The 21,056-nt window shown below is 34.2% G+C and overlaps 3 protein-coding genes across 8 annotated transcripts in view; 2 read left to right on the forward strand and 1 right to left on the reverse strand.

Annotated features, from left to right (window-relative positions):
* LOC127838408 (uncharacterized) overlaps window positions 1-10,289 on the forward strand; it is a 58,282-nt gene extending 47,993 nt beyond the window's left edge. For both annotated transcript variants that reach the window (XM_052366138.1, XM_052366136.1), the window contains exon 7: window positions 5,203-10,289. In XM_052366138.1, the coding sequence (XP_052222098.1) occupies window positions 5,203-5,724 (522 nt within the window). In that variant the 3' untranslated portion in view covers window positions 5,725-10,289. The remainder of the gene's footprint in view (window positions 1-5,202) is intronic.
* A 1,743-nt stretch (window positions 10,290-12,032) lies between these two features.
* LOC127837428 (lysophospholipase-like protein 1) lies at window positions 12,033-20,600 on the reverse strand. Of its 2 annotated transcripts, none has more exons than XM_052364499.1 (5): window positions 20,447-20,600; window positions 18,739-18,841; window positions 18,148-18,314; window positions 17,494-17,609; window positions 12,033-14,810 (listed from the first exon to the last, which is right to left on the reverse strand). In XM_052364499.1, the coding sequence occupies exons 1-5, from the start codon at window positions 20,535-20,537 to the stop codon at window positions 14,622-14,624; spliced, it is 666 nt and encodes a 221-aa protein (XP_052220459.1). In that variant the 5' UTR covers window positions 20,538-20,600; the 3' UTR covers window positions 12,033-14,621. The 2 variants fall into 2 exon arrangements, with proteins under 2 accessions (XP_052220459.1, XP_052220458.1); XM_052364498.1 differs by having other exon boundaries at window positions 12,033-14,852.
* The window catches only part of LOC127837427 (tubulin polyglutamylase TTLL5-like), an 88,604-nt gene continuing 87,902 nt past the window's right edge, over window positions 20,355-21,056 (forward strand). For 2 of the 4 annotated variants that reach the window (XM_052364495.1, XM_052364496.1), the window contains exon 1: window positions 20,356-20,591. The gene's annotated coding sequence lies outside the window, so the exon portion shown is untranslated. Of the gene's footprint in view, window positions 20,592-21,056 lie in introns of all 4 variants that reach the window. The other 2 variants (XM_052364494.1, XM_052364497.1) reach the window with 2 other exon arrangements.

A 21,056-nucleotide genomic window follows, 5' to 3' on the forward strand; every position in this document is an offset into this window, starting at 1 on the left:
TAACACGGTATTGGTGCGGTGAGTAGCCTCTCTCACTTAAAAAATTGACATGTTTGATAGAACATTTCAATGAAGCTCATTATATACCCTAGTGTGTCCCCTAGTCAGATCAAGTTAGATATAGCTTGAACAAGCATGCAATTTTGATAAAACCATTCTTTCAATTCGGTGGTATAACAACAGTTACAGACACTACACTTCGTGTATAACATGCAAAAAACAGCATGAACACTTTAAAACTTTTTTTTCACAGTAACATCAGGAACAGGATATCAACATTTAAAGTTAACAACGTAACTGGAGGTGGTAAACAAATTTAAAAAAATCAAAACATCTATGACAAAGGTATCACTTAGAAAAAAATCTAACGATGAAACTTTTGCATAACAAACATAAAATACATATAATAATATTCTTTAGGCATTAATCTAACACCAAGAAGAATATTTAAACAAACAAAATCATAAATACTGGCCAAAAGTATTGCAAACCTCAATAAGACTCAGAAGTACAGTGTCCATAAAATTGGTTACATACCCTATAAAACTATAGCATTTCAATAAGATGTTAACGGACGACTTGTGACTCAGTGATCAGGGAAAAACATGTAAAGCGCCTTTGAACGCACCCGAATATGAAAAAGGGCGCTATATACATGTGGTATAAAAAAAAAATATATATATATATATATATATATATATATAACTGCAGAAACATACATATCCCCATAAAATCGACTTAAAAAATAATTCAACATGAATACATTGACTAGAATTATTCATTAAATGAATGTTGATTAGTTAATAAAATGATAAAACCACATTGTAACAGGTATATGTCCAATGAATGTGTTAAAATAATGAACTGGTTAATAGCACTTGAAAGTTTAATATATGTGTATAATTTTTGCTTGCCTATTTTGACTTATTTTGACTTATTGTAACATATTTTATCAATATATTACAATTTAGCACATATAAAAATCGTATAATCTCGCTTTAAGTCCTACAGCAACAAAATATCCAGGGTGGTATTTCTGTATTGGTTTCTCTGTGTTGGTTTGTGCTTTTTTGTCAACTTTGATCTTCTTTGCCACAATTTTTTGTCTTTCTGTTGACTTCCGTTTCTTATTAGGCTTTTCGCTTGTTGCTGGTTACTTCATTGTTTTCTTTTCTAGTCATTATTTTCTATTGTTGATGGATTCTTGCCTTTATGTTGTTTTACTTTTTGACTTAAATTATCTTTATTGTGTACTAATTTACTAATTTCAAAGGCATTAACATTTTCGCTAAAGTTGCATCTCCCGTCAACCTTCATGCATTCCTCACAATACCAGCTCAGATTTCTTATGCCCAGTTTATAATCATTGCTTCCTGACTTTACCGCATGTAATTTTCTTGTACCTTGTAGTGTTTGCACATCAGTTTCTTCTCTATTTCTCTCAACAATTTTATCAAGGATGAACTCCCTTCTCGAAACTGTTTTAGCTTCATAATCTGTATTTTCCATTTTCAGTTTCTCTGTACGGAAATGATATACAGAGATTACAGCTCTGTAGCAAGCATTCTTGTCTGTCGCACTGAGACCATCGCAAACACTCTTTTAATGTGATGTTTCGAAATACTTTCGTGTTTCAGATGGCTTTTTCCTCAGACTTATGTCAGCAAAGGCTTTCTTCCCCTTATACTGGGCAGCACAGCCATCTGTCCACTCATGGATCTCCTCTACTTTCACACCTTTCTTCTTCATCATTTCAATACCTTTGTTCTTAAAATAGATTGCTAAGTCTGCATCATGTTTGGTTTCTTCACTGATTCCAAAAATGGCATGCTTTATCTTGAATTCTTCTTCTCCCTGTTTTTCTGTATAGTAACACACGATTGGATGTATTGTAACTTGGTTTCTGTTAAGGAATCCAGATTGTTCTTCACTTTAAAAAACACACCCATAGTTCTCACTAAAGTACATTGCCATACCAATTCTATCAACACAAATTCCCATCTGTTGCTGCTGCCATTTGACCCTGACAACGTGCTCTGGATACTCTTGCATGTACGCTTAACCTTATCATCTTTTGCTATTTCTATACTTTCAAATTGATGCCATGATATCTGCCTGTCACTATACTTTTAAAATGGTTTAAGGTAACTCTGCAAACATTTCACACCGCATTGTTTGAATTTTCATCTTAAACATTTAATGGCTGGATTGGTGTCGTATTTACAAAAAGTAGCATCACTTAAGCTTTTTTTATCAACTTGAATCTCATCCAAATCTCCATTTTCTTTCACTGCTTTTTAAATTTGGTAGTGCCTCACTTTTTAGGGCCACGTTTCAGCACATTTGGCATAAGCATGATCTTCTGATTGTTTCAGACATCTTTTTTACATTCACTGGTTTCAATTTAGAAAATAAAGTTAATCCTATTTTGTGACTAGGGTTCCTTACCTTGTACTCTGTGTAGGCTTCTTCTAATGTCATAGTCATCACATGTTTTTTAAGTATTTCTTTTTGACCACCTTTTCTTACTTTCACCGACTTACGTTTATTCGGCACTTCCCTAATGATATCTGGACTTAGATTGTTTTCACAGATTTCTTTACTGGAGAGTTAAGTGCATCCCTTCTTTTTCTTTGTTTCCTCTCCCACCATGTAGAACTAGGTTTTTGCCCTTTCACTGATACTTGGAAATCTTTTTTTAGTCTGTGTCTTTTATATTACTTCAGTAATGCATCACAAATGATGTTGTATGCATGTTTCTTTGCACCCCCTTTCATTGTTTTCACTTCTGAAATGATCTTTGACACAGATTGTATAACAGTATCGGTCAATTTAAGTTTGTTTTCTGCAACTTTGTGTCATTATAATTGTATTCCTATTTAGAAACTGTGACGTTAATGGAGATTCAATTAGTTTACTTATGATGGCTGCTTTTCTTTTTGAGGTATTTGGTAATATGTCGTTTACGTTTTTAATTGTCTGAACAGAGTTGCTTTAGGTAACACTTAATTCATTGGTTAATCTCTAGCTGACCTAGTATTTCCTATTTCACAGTCAGTCTGACTACACTCTTGCTGTATACTTTTATTCAGTTTGATACGCATTCTACATGCGTTGGTTCTTTTCACAGCCTTTTTCTCCAGTCTACTTAATTCAGCAGTTTTCTGACTTCTTAAATCAACACTCTTATTAACCGATAAGGCCGAAGCTGTTTTTTCTTTCTTTTTCTGGCGATACCTTTTCATTTTTTCACGTTTTTCCTTTGTAATCATTGTTGAAGATTTAAATCGGAAAGTGAATTCTGTTTTTTAGTAGTCTTGTATCTTTTCTTCTTTCTTAATAACCCTTTTTAGTTCCTCATGTTTCGCCTTATATTCCCTCTGTGTTTTTTTTTTACAGAATTTTACCTTAAGACTCGTCTTCTCCCTTCTAGATTTAATCTTCTGTTCATCTGTTTTTGGCTTATCTTTGCTTCCTTAAACAAAACATTCTCTTTTTTGTTCCTCTATGTATACGGATGAAATTTAGACTTTACAAAACATACTTGTAATGAGTACACAATATGCTTTCAAACATAATCAAACTGGAATAACGTGTTGATTCTTAAAGAAAAGTATCTGATTAAAAAAGAAATAGCATAAAACCTGATAATTATTCTATGTTCTAGCATTTACAATGATTGCACACTTACCTTAATAATGTAAACAATAGTCGGCTCGATTCACATGTCTAGTAGTGTATGTAACCATTTGACAATATCAACAATGTATCCAATACTAAGTCTGAGCTCAACAAATTCTCATAATATTTCTGTTTGAATTTACTAGTCTAAGGATATGGAATGCAAAAGTAGTAAGATTCATTGCATATTATAAGAAATCACTGAAAATTTAGCTTGTTATCAGAAATCTAGCTGAAAGAAACGATAAATATACCAAAATATTACAAATTGCAGACAAACACAAAATTTAGCTTACACATCAATACTGTAATAGGAAACATAATTTAGCTTCATTTAAAAAAAAAACAGGAATAAAGTCATAAACAGTATAATGAGGGGATATTGGTTACAGACACTAAAAATAAGAGTGGGGTTTACCAATTCAATACAAACTTACCAGAGTTGTTCCCAGAGGTTTGCTTTTGTCGTCTTCCCATGTCTTAGGGATGTACCATGGTAAAAAACAGAAAAGTAAATAAGGCAGCTTCTTCTAGGATTAGAAATTCAGGTCACAGTAAATTACTCAAACAGACAGTGCTGCAAGAATAATGCACTATTCAATCAAGAGAGTTATTGCATTACTTTTTTGCTCTTGGCTTCAAAGGGTAATGGATGATGCAACATAACATCACATAAGATGGAACTTTCTATTGAGAAAAACAATGTTTTAATGACAATTAGAACAATACTTTTATCTGTGTATACCTGTTTGTGTAGTGTCTGTAACTTTTTTTTATTGAGTTGCTGTTTTTAATGATACAATACAGCACCACCAATTTTGGCCAACTTAGACATCACATGGATACACATGAGCCTTTGTAGGATTTATACTTTTCCATAATAAAACATCAAAAGTATTGCCATATAAACTTGTAAAGGTTTCAGACACTACACAATTAAGAACTGGAAAGTTTGACAAAGAACAAACTCTCATTCGAATATCTTGGATAGCCATGTGATTTAAATGGTTTTACTACTTATTATAACATAAAATCGAGCTCTAAATATCAATTAAAGTTATAATGAATGTTATTTTGTACAAAATGTTGGTATATAACAACAGATTAGTGTCTGATGATATTTTGCTTATAAAATCCATAATATTTTAGCGATTTCTTTAATTCAAGAAGCAATATTTGCAGGTTAGAATTTCTCATAAAATAAAACCAATAAATGCATCATTTAAGTATGATATTTGGAGGGTTCTCTATTTTTTATTCAAGCTTTGTTCGAGTGAGACTAAATAACGCTATAAATGGCCATGTTTAGAGCTTGTTTTCATGCATATCTCAACAATGGGTTACACTAACCTCTTGACATTTTCAGGACAGTAAGAGAGGTATATGCCAGGCTTACCAATCTTTAAAATTGGTTAATATTTTGTTTAATTTTTCTATTTTATGCATATAACATGCAAATTTATTTATCAGCATCAATACCGTGTTTTTGCCGCAATTACAGATTGTATTTAATATTTTTAGAGAGGTGAAAGCTGTGGCCGTCAAATACAGATCATGGAATTCCCATTGAAGAAACCCTCAAGTCAAAGTGACACTGATTTCAAGAAACAACTCTATCAAACAGAGAAAATGTTGGATCCAGGATTTCATGCAGTTTGTTTTGTAATAGATCCGAATAGAATTGCAGATGTGAAAGGCAAATTCCAACCAGTCATGTCGTACTTTGGAGATGAAGCTAATGATTATGCTTTTGTCATCATGACTTTTACAAGAAATGAAGATGAACTTGAGAAGAACATTTCTAATTATATCAATCGAAAGGTAACTGCTCTCTTCAGGTTCTGTAAAGATAAGGAACTGCACATAGACAACAAGGAAACACCACAGGAAAAGGAAGAAATGATTGAAAAGATGTTCAATTACATTGACAGTGAAAATGAACAAAAGTTCACAGCCTATTTTAGCTCACGTTTTAAACAACAAACCGAAGTGTCTGAAGCTGCTAGAAAAGATGAAGCTGAAAGGGCTGCTACAGAGGCTTAAGCTGTTAAATTAAACAAAAGTGTTGCATCTGCGCGAGATGCTGCAGATAAAGCTGCAAAAGTGACAAGGTCTAAGAAAGACTAAGAGAAGAAAAAGCAGCTTGTGAAGAGTATAAGCAGAACGTTGAAGAAAAACAAAACAAAAAATTGTACCAATTCTTTTAAATGTGTTGATTTAACAACAGTTACTGACTTTTGCAAACAATAAGCACAGGTACAGATTTTTTTTCTTTAGTGGGTCACTTACTAATTGATGCATAAAATAAGAACACCAAAATTTTGTAAAGGATTCATATTATTCTGTATGTATAGCCCCTTTTTAATACCCCATTCATCCATGTTTTTTTTACAATTCAATTTAAGACATATACTGTATACATGTATATGGTCATAAAACTAAGTGATACTATGTACTGTAGCAGCAATAATGTTCAAACATGTTACACAATATATGCTAATATATACTTTTTTGACCTTTTGATTTAAAAAAAGGTAGTATGTATTTTTTTCTTTAGTTGTTTGTGATAGAAAAAAAGAAAAACAATAGAATAGTTATGAATAATGATGGGTTGCATGCATTAGGTAGAAAGCATACTGGACTTGTTTATGAAAGTTTAATGATTTTCCTTTTTTTTTCAAATATATGAAGTGTTCCATTGTTTAGGGCAATTTCTTTTTCAATTTGAATCTTCAGTTTTAAATAATTGATAAAACAGTTCATTGTAGATACTTGTTTTCTGTATTTCATGCTGAATATAAAATATTTCATTAATATAATTATGTAATTCACAACGGTATTAAACTCTTGTATTTTGAAGGTATTTACCCCCAAACTGATTCCGAATATGTAGCATAAGTTATTAAAAGAATAGAAGTCGTTTATTCTGTAGTCGTATAATTGATCTACATATTTAATGTTTCGTTCGAACAATTTTTTTTAGAAAAACGTTGTATTATTAGTAGTTATGTCTTTATTGTTCAATAGAATGATTTTTTTCTGTTTATTTTGGTTTCTAAATAATGAGTAACTTTACACCATGTCGATAGAACATTCCATCGAAATATGTTTTTGGTTGAAATTTCGTCTAAGATATTGTTGTCGATATAACATTAAAAAAGTAAGGCGTCACCATATGTTTTAAGGATTTTCTGGTAGAATAATTTCCATTTACTCGTATTGGTGTTATCTAAATATCTTTTGACCCAACTGCATTTGATTGCATTCAGGAATGAATCTATATCCGTTAGTCTGATACCTCCATATTCTGCTGATTGAATTAATTGATTAATTTTATCAGGTTTACCGTCTCATATGAAATGATATATTTCTGATTTTATATCTTCAATAATATCATTTGGTGGGTTTGGGAGAACTGTTAGTGTATTAATTAATTAAGGGAGTGCACACGTTTTAACACGGTGTTTTTGCCGATTAGTGTAAGTTTATCATGCTGCCATGATTTTAAACAATTTTTAAATTTTTGTAATTTAGGCAATATGTTTTTATAATTGTTTCATTGTAATTGTTTGTAAAGGTTATTCCTAACGTTGTTGTTTCATCTGATGTTCAGTTGAATTAATTATTTTTTTAAGATGAATATTACTTTGTTTAAATTTACCTACTCGTAGCAGAGTGCTCTTATTTTTGTTTACCTTAAGACCAGATGCCATTCCAAAAAGGGTTAGCGATTCTATAAGATTAACGAATGAGTCACTACTGTCATTTGAAAAATAAATTGCATCGTCAGCAAATAGGGACTGTTTAATTTCTTCGTCGTGTTCTAGCGATATTCCCTTTATAGGTTTATTTGATTGGATATAGTGTGATAGATACTCGATGCATATAATAAATAGCGAGGATGAAAGTGGACATCCTTGTCTTAACCCTCGTTCGATGTTAAAACTGTTTGAGAAAAAGCCATTGTTAATAATTATACAGTTAGTTAATATCGGTGTAAAATAGTTTTTTCTAAGCAAGAGAACATAAACGAATGGTCTAGTGAATCGATAGCCTTTTTGAAGTCTGCAAAGAAAATGAGGCCATAATTGTTTGGTTGGTTGTAATAATTTATGCATTCTTGTATCAGACGTACTTTTTCACCAATGTAACGTCCTTTAATGAAACCAGGTTGTGATCTTGAAATGATTGATGGTAATATTTTTGTTATTCTGTTTGATATACTTTTAGTTGCAATTTTATAATCATTGTTCAGTAAACTAATAGGGCGCCAGTTTGATAAGGATTTTAAGTTTTTTCCATGTTTTGGAATGAGTGATATTATACCTTGTTTTTGTAGCGTAGTTAAGTTTTCGTTGTTAAATGAATAGTTTAGTGAATAAAGTAGAAGTGTTTTTATATCATTCCAGAATATTTTATAAAATTCGATTGTGATGCCATTAGATCCTGGAAATTTGTTATTTTGCATTTCTTTAAGTGCTAATCCACATTCATATTCATTAAGTAATCCATCGCACAGTAGTTTTTCCTCTTGATTTCAAACATAATGTGTATTTTTAAAAAGGGTGTTATTTTCAAAATGTTTCGTTTATAGAGGATTTCGAAAAATGAACTTTGTTCTTCTAGTATTTGAGTTCTGTTTGTTTCATCTTCGCCATTACTACTAATTTGTGTACAGTTTTTTTTTCACTTCTACGTTTTTCGATATTTGCGAAGTATTTTGTTTTTTGATTGTGTTCAACATGCTGTGCACGTGCTCGTAGTATTATTCCATTAAGATGTGTATTATTAATTCCTTCTAGTACTTGTTTTTTTCGATGATATTTCATCTTCAATGGCTTTGGTGTCGTTTGTGTTTGTTTTATGTAATTGTTTTTCAAGTTTTTCAATGATTTTGATGGTTTCAGTTTTAAGTGTGTGTTTTTCTTTTTGTTTAAATGATGTGTATCTAATCGTTGTGTTACGTATGTTCCTTTAATTACTTCCCATAAGGTGTTTGGGTTCGAATCTTTAATATTTTGAACTGTATTGAATATTTCTTGTTTTATAAGCGTTTGATATTGTGTATCTAATAAGACGCTGTTGTTAATTTTAAAGTATCCTTGGCCTCTTTCAGGTTGTATTTTGTGCAGTTTAAGTTCGACTAGAGGGTGGTCAGTCATAAATCCTGGTTTTATGCTACATTTGTAAAAAAATGTTGCAAAGAGACTCAGATGTTAAAAATAGTCTCATCTACAAAATATTGTTGGTTTTGTGTTTGAGTGCCAGGTGAATTTGCTTTCGTTTGGATATACTGTACGCCAGATGTCCATCATATTGTAGTTTTCAATTATGTTATTTAAAATGTTTCTATGTTTAGGATGAGTATAAAGGTTTCCAGTCTTTTTATCTAATAATGGGTTAAGAATAGTATTGAAATCACCACCGACTAATATGTTTTTATCTTGGTAATTAATTATAAAGGATTGTAATGTTTCGTAGAATGTGGGATCATCTGTGTTAGGGCCGTAAACGTTGATTAATGTTAATTGTGTTTCGTATATTTGATATCTATACTTGTTTCTCTGCCATTAATTTTTGAATGATGTAGAAAGAGGTCAGAGACAAATACCCCCAAACAGGGCTTGAACTAGTGACCCCAATTTCAATAGGGGTCATCTACTGTCCAAGGCCAATGCACATCTAAAGTAATAAGCCAATTTGTCGATTCATTGATTAGTTATTGTTCAGAAACGATTTTCACACTTATTATGACAGTGATCGTGATATTTGACCTAGTGACAGCAATTCCAATAGGGGTCATCTACTGTCCAAAGCCAAAGCACATGGGAAGCATCAAACCAATCAGTCATTTCTTTGACGAGTTATTGATCGGAACAATTTTCATACGTGTTGTGTCAGTGACCTTGACCTTTGACCTAGTGACCCCAAATTCAATAGCGGTCATCTACTTCCAAGGCAAATGTACATGTGAAGCATCAAGCCAATCGGTCAATTTTTTTGATGATATTGATCAAAAAGGATCCTGTCTACCGACAGACCAACGGACAGACTGACCGACATCCAGCACAAAACAATATACCACCTCTTTTTTTAAACATAAATATTGATAGAAACCTTATAATCAAACATATCTCTGTATTCAATTTTTGTTTTTTCAATATAACTCAACTTCGCACTTGCTCATTAATTACTGAATTATTTGCTATTTTGCAGAATAAAACACTTAGAATAAATTGTCCTAGATTACATAAGATAGTTTTTTGTGTTGATTAGCATATAATTCTAGAGGTATAATGAATCATTTTGATGTATATTATTTCTACTCATTTCTGGCATCTGTTATGTATAACAGCCCAAAGGAGAATGTTTGTTTGACTTACAAGTCATATTGTTCTTCTGTAAGCAATACCAAATCGCAATGGTATGCATATTTGCATTCCAGTAGCTAACCATTTTAACATCTGTTAAAAGTCATATTGTTGGACTAAAACATAATAACATAAGATCATTAGGTATGCATATACAATATGCTTTTATACGCTTTACATGACATCATAGAACAGGCATCACAAGGTAAAACTCAATAAACAATTATACATTAAAAAGCCTTATATGGTTTTTTCCCATAATTTTAAGATTTTCAACGTCAGAAAATATAAAAAGGAATCGTAAGCTAAATTGGTAGACAGAACTGACCGCTTATCATTAACGTTAGTAGATAAGATGCTTTTGCTTATTTAACAATTTTGCTAATTTTAACCATGCAAATGAAGCTATTGGAATATAGAACAAACATAATTGTAAAAATCCTAAACACTGACATGCATTCACACATATAACCCCGTAATATATATATATATATATATATATAATAATAAAGTCGCTTTTAGCCGTTTATATAAAATAAAACGCTTTTATTAAATTTGCCGTAGCTTTCGACCTCTCGGTCTGCTTCAGCGGCATTTATTTGTGAAGCAATGTTCAATAATATAACGTCACTTCTGCTAAACATGATATGCTTCACAAATCACAAAAAAATGCTGCTGAAGAAGACTGAGAGGTCGAAAGCTACGGCAAATTTAATAAAAGCGTTTTATTATACATATAATATATATATATATATATATATATATATATATATATATATATATATATATATATATATATATACACATATTGATAGGTCTTTGGACTAAGTTATACTACTACCACGATAAGACATTGTGGTATCATAAATGATGTTCAATGATCCGACATTTACCACGGGTGGTTTATGACACCATGCTGGTATTTAGTATTTTTCGGCACAGTATCTGATCATAACGAGATAATGGGTTTGTGCTGAACACAGGGGCTATTAAACCACAGATGAATCAATAAACAGAATATTTCTTTATTCAAACAGCGCGATAAAGCTCTAACAAAGCGTGTCAGATGTGTGCAAAAAATGAAGAAATACAAGTACTTTTATCAAGAAACTTTATTAAATGTATTGACACTTATAATGTGAAGTACATTTTTATTTCTTATTCTGACAATGTCATATTGTGTTTTCTTAATTGTTACATCACCGAATGGTTATAAGAGTAAAAGGTTGAAATCAGATACGGCGTTGCGCGGGACTATTAGAAATGGTTACACGTTCAGCTTTGTTCTGCGAGTCACGTGACTTTGCGCTCTTATCAATTTTAGCCCATTGTGAAAAGGCTCTATCGTATAAGCACGGATGGCCGAGTGGACTAAGCGATAGACTTTTACTCCAGGGGTCAGTGGTTCGAGCCCATTTGAGGGTTTCTTTTTTCTTTCTTTATTTTTTTTCTTGTTTTTTTTACTGGAGCTTTTTAGATCCGATGTATACATCTATCAATATAAAGCATTTATTGACAAACTTCAATACCTTCCAAAATCTGTGAAAAGGCCCCTTTAAGCTGGCGCTGACCTATTCTCGTTGCTTACAAGAATATCCACTCTCTGTACGATATTTTCGGCATTGTTTTCTCAAGAATAAATATATATATATATATATATATATGTATATATATATTAAATGTTCGCATTTAAATCCATACAAGTCTTAAACACACGCGATCGACAAATTGTGCGTCTGTTATCGTGCAGCTGTTTTTGAACCAACCCATTATAAATGCTGCAATGCATCTCATTAAATACGGTCATGTACAAGTACCGATTTTCCACAAGGTCACACTTCAAGCATTTTAAAAGAGACTGTCCGTAATTATCATATCGCTTTCAGACTTTCTCAGTGAGCAACCACCTAAACTGATGAACAAATCTATAAGTTACCAGAATATGCCATTTCATACAAAAAAAGTTTAAGAAAACTGGACTGATGTTATATTATGATTTATTGACGTAATATTAAGATTTATCATGATCATAATGCCTGAAACATGTCACTTAATGATGCAAAGACATATTTGATATTGACTATCTGTAGAAGTAATAGAGATACTTTTACTTGTAATCATAAAAATTTAACATTTTAAATCACAATAAGAAACATCGCCAATCCAAGAACACAGGTTTTTAATACATGAACATTTTACCAAATAGTATAATTTCAGTAAATTAAGTGTGAAATCCCCCGCCCCCCCCCCCCCCCAAATCATATTAGCCACGTAGTACACACACAATTTCAGTGCAGCATCTACATCAAAACTCAAACATTTGTTTTCTAAGGAACAGTGATTTTGACCCAGATGCTGATTTTAACATGCTGTGGAAAGCTTAACTCTTATACTCTCTGAAGCTGACTACATTTGATGATGTAGCATAAGTATCGTTGATATTACATATGATAAGAGCACCAAGTTATACAATGTTCAATTTTATTGCAACAATAATTTAGTGGCAATTAATAACAATCATTCCATAAATAGAATGGCAACAAGATAAGAATCATATGCAACCACAGTCATGTTTATACGAGTCGTGTTCTGAGAAAACTGGGCATAATGCATGTGCGTAAAGTGTCGTCCCAGATTAGCCTGTGCAGTCCCCGCAGGCTAATCAGGGACACTTTCCGCCTAAATTGAATTTTTGCTAAGAAGAGACTTCATTTAAACAAAAAATGTTATAAAAGCGGAAAGTGTCGTCCCTGATTAGCCTGTGCAGACTGCACAGGCTAATCTGGGACAACACTTTACGCACATGCATTAAGCCCAGTTTTCTCAGTACGCGTCTCATACAAAAGAATTGTCAACACTTATCTACAACACTGAGAAAAATCAATTTAAGTGTTAAATTGTGTTCATGTTAGTGACATAAATAGTTTGGAAGTTACACAGACATGTGCACTTAAAATACAATATGCATTATTTTCATAAATATGTTAACAATACACGTGCCAATAATACCTAAAAAGAAACAAGTCATCATATAAAATCACATTAAACTATACATGCTTAATATATAAAATATAGACTATACACATGTACATACAATAATTGTTTTAATATTCTGTTTAATTTTTATTCAATATTGAAGCCTTTGGAACATATGCCATACTCAGGGAAAATTGGACTAAATGCATGAGCAGTCTGCGTAGGGGTGAAACTTTCCGTCTTAAGTGGATTTTCATTTAGAATAGACTTTCTTTAGAAAAGAATCCATAAAAGCAGAAAGTTGTGTCCCTGATTAGCCTGTGTGGACTGCACAGGCTAATCTGGGATAACACTGTATGCAAATGCATAAAGACCAGTTTACCAAGAGCAAACCTCAGATAAAACCCTTTCTTTTAAAGACCTATGGACTAGAAAATCTGTTGGAAAACCTCAGCTGAAACTACCATATATTGCAATATAACAATCCAAATTTTATTCTGCAATAGTACTTAGTTAGTTTAATTTACAAACATAAACAATAAAATAAAATTCAACTAGAGCTTTGTCACAGACATGACGAGTAACCCCACATGCCACATTGACACAGAATATTATGCATGTTGTCTTCACAAAAAACAGCGGACACCATGCTCAAGTTTTAAAAAATGGACAAAGTGACCCCGTGACCTAGTTTTTGACCCGGCATGGCCCATGTTCGAACTTGACCTACACATCATCTAGATACAACTTCTGATCAAGTGTGGTGAAGATCGGATGTAAACTACTTGAATTAGAGAAAGGACACCATGCGCAATGTTTAAAACGCACTAAGTGACCCCGTGACCTAGTTTTTTACCTGCCATGACCAATGTTCGAACTTGGCCCAGACATCATCTGGATAACACTTCTGACCAAGTTTGGTGAAGATCAGATGAAAACTACTTGAATTAGTGAGCGGACAACATGCTCAATGTTTAAAACGCACCAAGTGACCCGGTGACCTAGTTTTTTTACCTGGCATGACCCATATTCGAATAAGACCTAGACATCATTTAGATACCACATCTGACCAAGTTTGGTGAAGATCGGATGAAAACTACCTGAATTATAGAGCAAACACTTAATACGGACCGACCGTCCGACAGACAGACCGACCGACAGACAAGCTCACTCCTATATACCCCCCTAAACTTCGTTTGTGGGGGTATAAAAAATATTATCAAAACAAGTTTATCAAAACAAGTTCATTAAATTATTAGACGCTGCTTCAACGCACTGGTCTGAGGCATCCTGGTTGTATCCAAATACACAACCAGCTCGATGTCTGTTGATCCGACTCATGCAACAGACCAAATACATTGTGAAACGCCTCTTGCACGCCCAGAGATGTAATTTGAATGCATTTGCATAAAGCGTCGTCTCAGATTAGCCTGTGCAATCAGCACAGGCTAATCAGGTACAACACTTTTCGCCTAGACTAGATTTGCATTTATATGAGACTGCTTTTAAAGTAAAATTTCAATAAAAGAATAAAGTGTTGTCCCTGATTAGCCTGTGTGGAGTTGCATTCAGCCCCTTTATCCCAGATGGAGACTACAACAGGCTGGTTGGAGGCTCTCTGGCCTGTATCCAATCACACAGCCTATTCAATGTCTGGCGGTCCAACTCGTGCAGCAGGTCCGGTACACTGTGGAACTCCCCCTGCACTCCGAGAGACGTGAGCCTCTTGTACGTGTCCCTGCCCCACGAGTAGGCTACAAGTGTGTCTTGCTCCCCATGTGACTGAAACAGTGGTGGAATGTTGGAGGCATCAGCCTGCAATGCCTGCAATAAAAAATAGGTTTTTATTTTTAACCTTTTAACTTAAGCTTGAATTTAAAAGTCGTGGTTATAATGTCCGCCTAGCGATCGGGAGGTCATGGCCCATGATGGGTTCGATCCCCACCGTGGGAGCGTTCTTTAGATCTCCCCCAAAGACACCAAGTACTGGTTCTAGTCCCAGGAAACGGACTCGAGAGCGTTTATATAAGCCCTAGGCTTTCGATGCAATTGAGCTAAAATAAAAAGGTTTAAACTAAGCTTCAATTTGAGCCATGTTATGGTAAAACAAGGCCAAATGCATCTGCGTTAAGTGTTGTCCCAAATTACCCTGAGCAGTTCGCACAGGCTAATCAGGGATGACACATTCTGCTTTTATGGTATTTTGTAGTTTTAAGAAAGTCACTCCTTAGCAAAATATCCAGTTAAAGCGGAGATGTTCGTCCCTGATTAGCCTATGAAGACTTCATATGCCTATCTTTGATCAAACTTTACAAGCATGTATTAAGCCCTGTTTTACCAGAACGAGGCTCAGGTTTCATTTTAAACCTTTTAATCTTCGCTAGATTGCATATAAAGGCTCATTGAGACACTTTCATATCTATTTCCTGAGTAGAACAAGTACAAAGTATCTCATCCCTTACCCACTTAGATACGCATCTAGTCCCTTAGAAAATCAACTTAAATTTAAGACCATGCTTACTTGATTCAAGCTCTGATGGCTTCATTTCCAACCCTAAGATACTAGCAAATGAGTAGCAAACAGCATAAAACATGAACAGACTGCGATTTACTCACAATCTGTTAATGTTTTATGCAGTATCTTATGGTTTGAAATGTAGCGTTCAAAATTGAAACTAGTAAAAAACTTCTAAAATCAAATTTGATTTTCTGAGGGACAACAAATGCATCAAAATGCATATCTGAGTGGTAAATGGTTAAGAGATTTTACAAGGCTCCCATATTGGGATCAATGATTCTGATGGCTAGATCAGGATTCCGGTTGTGCCACAGTGACCAGTGTTAAACTCTAAACCCACAGTATTGCTGTCTGCAAAATCTCATATGTCTAAGTTTACCTGCCTTCAAACACAACAAAACTAAATACAACTGGCTGTAAACTGTACACCACATATAACCAGGTAACTGCCTGGAAACATGATTCATCAAATAACAAATGTCTGTGTACCCGGTATCTCACACACTGACATTCTATAAATAATGCCTTATACATAGATTGATGTATTGCATGCAAAACTTTTGACACCAATGCTTGCATAAAATTGCGACTACACTAGTTTGTTATTAAATACTTGTTTTGGGAAAACTGGACTAAATGCAAGAGCGCAAAGTGAAATCCGCACAGGCTAATCAGGGGTGAAACTTTCTGCCTAAACTGAATTTTTGTTAAGAAGAGACCTTCTTCAAACAAACAAGTGTTCCACGGTGGAGACATATGCCTTTCAAAACAAGGCTTTCAACTAGTGACCCCAATTTCAATATGGGTCATCTACTGTCCAAGGCCAATGTGCATGTGATTTAGTCCAATTGGGCAATTTGTTGAGTCATTGATCAGAGACAATTTTCACACTTATTGAGACAGTGACCTTGACAATTGACCAAGTGACCCCAATTTTATAAGGGGTCATCTACTGTCCAAGGCCGATGCGCATGGAAAGTATCAAGCCAATCGGTTGATTCGTTGACGAGTTATTGATCAGAAACGCTTTTCCCACTAATTGTGACTTTTACCATGATCTTTGACCTAGTGACCCCAATTTCAAGAGGGGTCATCTACTGTCAAAGGCCAATGCGCATGAGAAATATCAAGCCAATCCGTGAATCAGTTGACGAGTTATTGATCGGAAAGGATTTAACACTTCGTGTGTGACAGTGACCTTGACCTTTGACCCAGTGACCCCAATTTCAATAGGGGCTATCTACTGTCCAAGGCAAATGCAAATGTGAAGTATCAAGCCAATCGTGAATCAGTTGACGACTTATTCATGGGAAACGATTTCACACTTAGTGTATAACAGTGACCTTGACCTTTGACCTAGTGACCCCAATTTCAATAGGGGTGATCTACTGTCCAATGCCAATGCACATGTGAAGTATCCAGCCAAACAATTAATCAGTTGACGAGTTATTGATCGGAAACAATTGTACTCTTAATGTGTATCAGTGACCTTGAGCTTTGACCTAGTGACCCCAATTTGAAAAGGGGTTATTAACTGTCCAAGGCCTATGCACATGTTAAGTATCAAGCCAATCGGGCAATTGGTTGATAAGTTATTGATAAGAAACTATTTTTACACTTAGTGTGATAATGACCTTGACCTTTGACCTAGTGACCCCACTTTAAATAGGGGCCATCTACTGTCCAAAGCCAATGCACATGTGAAGTATCAAGCCAATCTGTCAATTTGTTGACGAGTTATTGATCTGAAACTATTTTCACACTTAGTGTGATAGTGACCTTGAACTTTGACTTAGTGACCCCAATTTCAATAGAGGTCATCTACTGTCAAAAAGCCAATGCACATGTGAAGTATCAAGCCAGTTGGTCAATTCGTTGACGAGTTATTATTACTATTTACTCTCATGCACAAAGCCCAGTTTTCCAAGAACGTGGCTCATTGAATACCTTGTAGACAAGAGACTCCTGGCTGAGGAAACTGGAAAGAGCAAATACTCCTGCAAGACCTCTCAAGTACTTGTACCCCAGCTGCAACGCCATGCCTCCTCCCATCGAAAAACCTCCTACAACCATCCATACTACAATATGGTTTCAATAATTTTGTAAACTTACGTAATGTCCTAAACATGGACATTACGAAGAACCAAAACAAGAGCACCTCAGAACGGGTGCCAATGCTCGGCTGCATGTGCAGTTTTGAATAAATGAAAGCTTGTAAGAAGAATTTTTTTATAGAGGTCACAGTGACCTTGACCTTTGACATAGTGACCCCAAAATGAGTGTGGCGCATGGAACTCATCAAGGTGCAGCTACATATGAAGTTGTAGGTGGAAGGACTTTCATTTTAGAGCCAATGTTAAGGTTTTAGCACAATGCTTACAGTGGATGACACGACGAGCTGGCTATGACAATACCTCGGGTTTTCTCCGAAAACAGCCGAGCTAAAAAATTGCGTTGAAAAGCCGGTGGCCTCTAAAATCTTTTGTTAACAGTTTAAATTATATTGAAAAAAACTCTCAAATCTCTTTCCAAAGATAAATTTGCATTGAGGTTTCAAATCTTCTGATAACATCTGTCACTCTAAAGCAACAGTTGAGATACCTATTATGATTCTGTTCAGAGGAATCCCTCTGTCAACCTCGCACTGCACCAGTTCCTGTAACATTGCTGCCATGGTGGCCACTGATTCGTCGTCATGTGCAAAAGGTGAGATTTGCTTTCTGTCATACCACACTGTGGAGAGATTTCCCATATTTGGAGTATATGGTCTGAAGTGAAGTATAACAACAATATTCTTGAAATACTGATTTATATTATTTCTTTTTTTTAACATCATTTTATTTTTGTTTTTTTTTGCGGTAAAAACACTGATTGTATTAATGCTTGCAGAATAAATGGTCACCTATTTAATGAACATTTCTTTAATAATTTACTTACTTTATCAATATAAAGAATGTTTAAATTTAATCAATTATGTAATAAACAAACTTTGCTTGTATTTATTTACTTATAGTATCTTAACTATTATCATTTGGATGCAATACATGGCCAAGAGATTACCAGATTAAAAAAATCACTTTCATGTATGAAACCCATATTTGCTTAGCTCTGAGAAAATTGGGCTTTATGCATGAGCATAAAGTGTCATCCCAGATTAACCTGTGCAGTCCGCACATTAGGCTAGTCATATACCTGGGAGGAGCAGTTGGGTATAAAATCCTCAAATGTGGAAACCTCAACTCTTTCGCTCCAGAAATACTGTTCACCCATTCTTGTATGCCTATCCCAGTGTCCCCTGCAATACACATGTATCAGAACACATGTCTTGTGATGCAAATTGTTACTTGATCATTTCATTACACTTTTTTCTCATGCAAACAGAAACAAATTAATTGTTTTAATATTTATTATGACTAGATGTGTCACTGATATGAATGTTCACACATAATTGGGAACTTTGAACACATACAAATTTTGCCAACATTATGTGTCATAATACAAAAGGTTTCACATTTGTGCATCTTGAAAGTTAACAACAAACATTTGTGTCACTACATATTTGTTTCCTTTGACCTGTACCCATGGCCTTGACCTTTGAACTATAGACCCATGTTTGCACATAACATGAAGTCTAATCACATTGATCATTTGCTGTTTTGAATTGCCTCATAAATGATAGCTTACATGTACATTCTTCAACAGTTGAACTATGGCCCATTCTCTTATTGACTTCTATGAAATACCATGACCTTTAAGCTGGGACAGATGTGACATGCGAGACTTTCTATCTCCAGTGTTTTTTTCACCATTTTGGGAATGGGGCCTGGTACCTTTGGATTGGGAAAATTCGCGGCGTTTTGACTAAAATTGGGAAATTAGTCTTCTTGTTGTTTTGCTAACAAATGCTTCAAAATTGAGGACACTAACTAGTGTGTCCAGTATTATATTTACTAAGGTTGATATTATAAAGATGGGAGCTGAACAAAATATTGAGATCTAAAAAAAAAAAATGTTTTTTTTTTTTGAAACCTTCCATTGGGAATTTTTAGCTCCCATTTGGGAATAATATATACTGTTTTCCATTGGGAATGGGTCTGGTTACCTGACCCGATTTTGAATGAAGAAAAACACTATATCTCCACATGGTGATCATACAATATGTGGCAAGTTTCTCTACAATTGACAGATAAGTTACAAAAGTAACATTCCAGCCAAGCTTTATAATGGCCATATTTAACAAATGACCTCTAAGTGTGACCTTGACCTTTTAGCTAGAGAATGAGTTGTTATGTGTATAATTGCTTGTAATTAACATGGCAGTTAATAGAGATGAGTTATTAACTAGATGTATCACAGATACTGATGCCCCCAAATCCACCTGCCACATAAATATTATCTACTGCCTTGAATTTGTTTTAAAAACAGTAAAATATGTTACATTGATTATTTAAGACTTTCCTTATTTTCCCCAAAATGCGGAGTTTCGTGCCATTTTTTCCCCCTCAAAATAGGCCAGGCCCTTTCCCCAAAATCAGATAAAAAAAACTGTTATCTGTAATTGTCCGAAAACTTATTGATCGAGTAATTACAGTAGTGCAAACAGAACTTGGACAACCTAACAGATTGGTTTGTAAGGCCAAAGATATTATCAAATTTCAGCCTGGAGCACATTTTGTTACAAACAGAATGGTGACGAAATGACAATTTCATTGAATAATGCATTGCACTTTCTGTGGGCATCCACATTTCACCATCGTGTACTGATCCCGTTTTGACCTTTAACCCGCACCGACTTCACTTGTGCTAAATCTTAACTTTCGTTTCAGTTATTCGCGTTGTGGAGTACAGTATTTATTTGTAAAGAATTTCGAATTCTATTCATTATGAAAAGGTGTTTTACCTGATCCATGAAGAAATATTACTGAACCAGTAGCTTTTTCGCATGTTTGTTTGACAATTCTTGTTACAAATCTTTCCATGGGCGCCGCCATGTTTACCCACAATCCCCTATCGTTGACAAGTGCGCCTGTCGGAACTCGCTGGAGGTAGTTTGTCGCTAGTGTAAACAACTGAACTGAACGAATAAAGTTTTCTCAAATCGGATGGCTATAATTTTAAGAAATATGGTTAGATTGGCGAATTTATACGTATTGCTATATGTTCGTACTGGTTAGGAAATCCCATAAAAATAGTGCATTTGCCTTGGCTTAAGTAAAGGCCATACAATCATAGGCCGCTTTCACATTCCATGATAATGATTACTGATATTTTACATAAAATGATAAGACTGACTTGCTTATGCATACTTAAATGGTCCGCAGTTTAAAAAGTCATGCTTGAAGTAGAATTAAATTTCAGTTAGTAACTTTTACTAGATAGTAATTAGAAGAAAACTCAACTGCAGATTTTGCTCAAAACGTTCAGAAATGTAACTAGACCATATAATTATGCATATATCCCATCATCCTAAAAACCCACTGTCATCAAATAATTTTACTTATGGATATTTT

The sequence above is a fragment of the Dreissena polymorpha genome, chromosome 7 (genome assembly GCF_020536995.1).
Source record: "Dreissena polymorpha isolate Duluth1 chromosome 7, UMN_Dpol_1.0, whole genome shotgun sequence".
Taxonomy (NCBI): domain Eukaryota; kingdom Metazoa; phylum Mollusca; class Bivalvia; order Myida; family Dreissenidae; genus Dreissena; species Dreissena polymorpha.

Coding starts and splice junctions, on each gene's coding strand:
- LOC127837428 (XM_052364498.1), bottom strand. CDS start 20,537: ATGGCGGCGCCCATGGAAAGATTTGTAACAAGAATTGTCAAACAAACA. Junction 17,610..18,147: donor TCTGAACAGAATCATAATAG/GTATCTCAACTG, acceptor GGATGGTTGTAG/GAGGTTTTTCGATGGGAGGA. Junction 14,853..17,493: donor AGGAGTCTCTTGTCTACAAG/GTATTCAATGAG, acceptor TTTTTATTGCAG/GCATTGCAGGCTGATGCCTC.